The 3,814-nt window shown below is 35.7% G+C and overlaps 1 protein-coding gene across 1 annotated transcript in view; it reads left to right on the top strand.

Annotated features, from left to right (window-relative positions):
- Positions 1-3,814, top strand: part of LOC106867812 (FERM, ARHGEF and pleckstrin domain-containing protein 1) — a 303,490-nt gene that overhangs the window by 220,168 nt on the left and 79,508 nt on the right. The window contains exons 7-8 of the mRNA XM_052976041.1: positions 1,259-1,382; positions 3,055-3,142. Of these exons, the coding sequence (XP_052832001.1) occupies positions 1,259-1,382; positions 3,055-3,142 (212 nt within the window). The remainder of the gene's footprint in view (positions 1-1,258; positions 1,383-3,054; positions 3,143-3,814) is intronic.

The following is a 3,814-nucleotide window of genomic DNA, read 5'->3' as shown; positions in this document are numbered from 1 at the left end:
GTCTCTGTCTATCTATCTCTCTGTCTATCTATCTCTCTGACTATCTATCTCTCTGTCTATCTGTCTCTGTCTATCTATCTCTCTGTCTATCTATTTCTCTGTCTATCTGTCTCTGTCTATCTATTTCTCTGTCTATCTATCTCTCTGTCTATCTTTCTGTCTAACTGTCTCTGTCTATCTATCTATCTATCTATCTGTCTGTCTGTCTGTCTCTATCTGTCTATCTATCCATCCATCCATCCATCCATCCATCTATATCTATCTACCTGTTTATCTATATCTGTTTGTATATCTCTTTATCTATCTACCTATCTCTTTCTATCTATCTATCTATCTATCTATCTATCTATCTAGATGTACCCTGTCCAATACTCTGGACTGTTTCTTTAATGTTGATTTTCTTGTAACTTAAGGGTATGCCCTGATGCCTTTTCAACACCCCCCCTCTTCTTTTCCAACTGGAGTAGCCATGTTTCTCCTCTACTGCAAGACTCTTGTTCCTGTCTCTTTATCATACTTCAACTCCTCATCACCTGGCATAAAGCCACCTTCTTCAATACTACAGCCTCTCAGTCAAGGAGAGTCTTGTTTTACATGTGACTTGGCAACTCCTAGAAAGTGCACAGTTACACTCTGTGAAGTGGTTGGCATCAGGAAGTGCATCCAGCTGTAGAAACCATGTGAAAGCAGCTACCAGAGCTCAACACAGCCCTGTGGCTTGCTGAATTCTGTCAAACTGTCCAACCTATGGCTAGGATGGGGAAATATATGTTAACCCATTACCTACCAGTGATCTCATATGAGCTCACTTAAAAATTACAAATTTCGTAATTATCTGTCAATATTTACACATATCTAAACTTTTTGCTATATCTACTAGGTATATTTCTCTGATATTCAAATGAGGTTTGCTAATTTTTCACCCAATATCTCACTTATTTCTATTTGAAATGTTATTTTTATCATTCCAGGGTGTATCTAAGGCTGTTTTATGCTAGAAATCAAAGTTTCAAAAATTCCAGTCAATATAATTATGGGAGGTAATAGGTTAAATGATTATGATGATGGTATACATATAATGTTTTGTTAAAGCTGAAAAGACTTAAACTGTTACTCAAGGTTTCAGGTAATAGATCATCAGACAGTTGTGAATGTTTAGAACAATGCATAGAATAGGGATATTAAATGATGGTGACGATGGAATGGGAATGAGAATTGTTGAGTTCTAAATATGTGAATATTTCTTTTTAATCTTCAGCTGAAATTGGTGACTTCTTAGAAGACGAATATTTAGATGAATCCTATTTGAGTCTCCATAAATTTGTGCCTCATCAATCTCCTGATCTCGATCTTAAGATTATGGAATATCACAGACAACACATGTGAGTGACTCTACTCTCTTTCTCCTGTTTAATGTTGTTTCATATTATGACACAGATGTAATATTGCTTGTCTTACATGAAGATTGTCTTTTTTGTTACTGTTGTATTACATACAAGTTTGATGTTACTTTTTTGTTTGATACAGGTCTGACACTGTTTGTCACATATGTAACATTGTTTGTGTTATGTAAAGATGATCTATGTTTTTTACTGTTGTATTCCATGAGTAATCTCTTTGATGGTACTTGTGACACTTGTAACATTGGTTACATAATGATTTCTTGATTGTGTAATTGTTAATTATTTGTACCACATCTTAAGTGTGGCACTAGATCAAAGGGTGGGAGAGTCGAGAGGGAGTCTATGTCTACTCATGACTATGTAAGCACCCAAATCAATTAGTGCAAACATGGTACATGTGACCAGGCCATATACTCCAAGTTCTGTTTAATGATGCTGTGTTACATAATGAAGAATTTCTTCTGTTGTTTAATGTAACTCTTTGTATCACACAACCATTTGATACCGACCAACCCACCCAGGTTTTAAAATGCCTTGAGTATGCCAAATGTTACAACCACATCCTTACACACTAGTATCTTCCAGTAGAAATTGAGGGCCTAAGGCATGGCAAGTGCATTTTATGAAGAGCTAAAACTCTCTTTTCTACTACAAACTAAAAACTGCCAGGATGTAATTTTGGATGAGATTTAGCTGCTGTTTCTAGCAGGTCGAGCAACCATTTAAAGCAGTGGTTCTCAGAACCCCATTATGGATCCCTTTGTTTACTATTTTATTCTTGTGGCCCCCTATAGCCATTCGATGTTTAAGAACTAATCTTAAAGATACTTCTTTCAGAATTCCCATTTTGCTATTCAATTCACTCATTCACTTCCATAGGATGAACTATAAATGTCAGGGAAAGAAACCTGGCTGTTTCTTGCAGTAAATACATCTAAAGCAAAACTTTTTGTGGACCCTTAAAATACTACCGTGGGTCCCCAGTTTACTGTTTTGTTAGTTTGGGTCCCAAAAAGTCATGTATGGACCCTGGTTGAGAACTATTGGTTTAGATGCTCCCTGCATTGATCTGCCACAAGATCTCATGAAACCTTGTGGCACACTTTATGCTAAATAATACATTTTTAGGTCTGTGTAACATTTTGCAACACTGTTACATCATCCTCACCTTTAGGTAAATTTCTCTTGTCACAAGTAACAGAGTTCTAGTTAATAACATTTTGTGCCACATGTGTATTTCTTTGTGTATGTGTATATCAAGGGCACAAGTTACATTGTGACGAATTTTGTATCAAACATATTAGAAAATTATTCTCTTTGCTTCATATTGTATCACATGTAAGTCACAAACCTCTGTCACTCATTATATCACTTGTGACAAGTACACACCAATGTAGCAAATATGTCTTTATAGTTTTACTTCTGTGTGACATGTAACTTATGAGTAGCCTTGTAGATGGTTTGTGTAACATGTAAGTAATGAGGTCTCTTTGTAACATTGTGTGTGCCTATGTGATGTATACACACACAAGTAACTCCATGTGTGACATGTAATAAATCAACATGTATCACAAACTCTCTCTCTATTTATTAATTTTTCTCTCTCTTTACTCTCTGTGTTTGTCTTTCTATCTCCTGTTGCTGTGTTCAGTGGCCAAGGTCCTTCGGAGGCTGACTTAAATTTATTAGATACAGCAAGGAAAGTAGAACAATATGGAATACGAAATTTTCCAGCGAAGGTGAGTTCTGAAGGAAATTTTAGAGTTTTTTCTTATAATTAATTAGGTTCCTTTTTATTCTTCTTGTTTGGTTTTTTTTTTTCTTCTTTTTTTGGTGGTAGGAGTGAGGAGATTTCAGAAACTTGATATTTAAATCATGGTATTGTTGCTGCTGCTGCTGCTGTTGTTGTAATTTCATTTCATTTCATTGCCACTTTCTTTTTTGATTACTTAAGTTTTTTTTTTTTTTGATAGCAGTTTTGAGTCTTTCTCATTATTGTGATAATAATAATAATAATGATGATGATGAGGAGGAGGAGGAGACTGGTAGTGATGTAAAGGACTTAAGCATTTGTCATCATCCTTCTCCTTCAATATTATTGCTGTTGTTATTGTCGTTGTCAATGGTACTGTCACCATCACGATCATCACCACCATCATCATCACCATCATCACCTTCATTGTCATTAATGCTGCTGACAATGTTATTGTCATCACAAGCATTGAGGATCGTTACTATCATCATCATCATCATCATCATTACCATTGTTACAACCATCGCCATTGTTGCTCCTATCTCTGTCATCATTGCCGGTACCATGAACAATGACCATTGTTTGTCGTCATCACTCTTTACACCACCACAAATATCACAGTTTATCATCATCATCATCATCATCATCATCGTCATCA

The sequence above is a fragment of the Octopus bimaculoides genome, chromosome 23 (genome assembly GCF_001194135.2).
Source record: "Octopus bimaculoides isolate UCB-OBI-ISO-001 chromosome 23, ASM119413v2, whole genome shotgun sequence".
Lineage (NCBI taxonomy): Eukaryota > Metazoa > Mollusca > Cephalopoda > Octopoda > Octopodidae > Octopus > Octopus bimaculoides.
The sequence above is the reverse complement of the archived record's forward strand: the minus strand, read 5'-3'. Positions and strand labels throughout refer to the sequence as shown.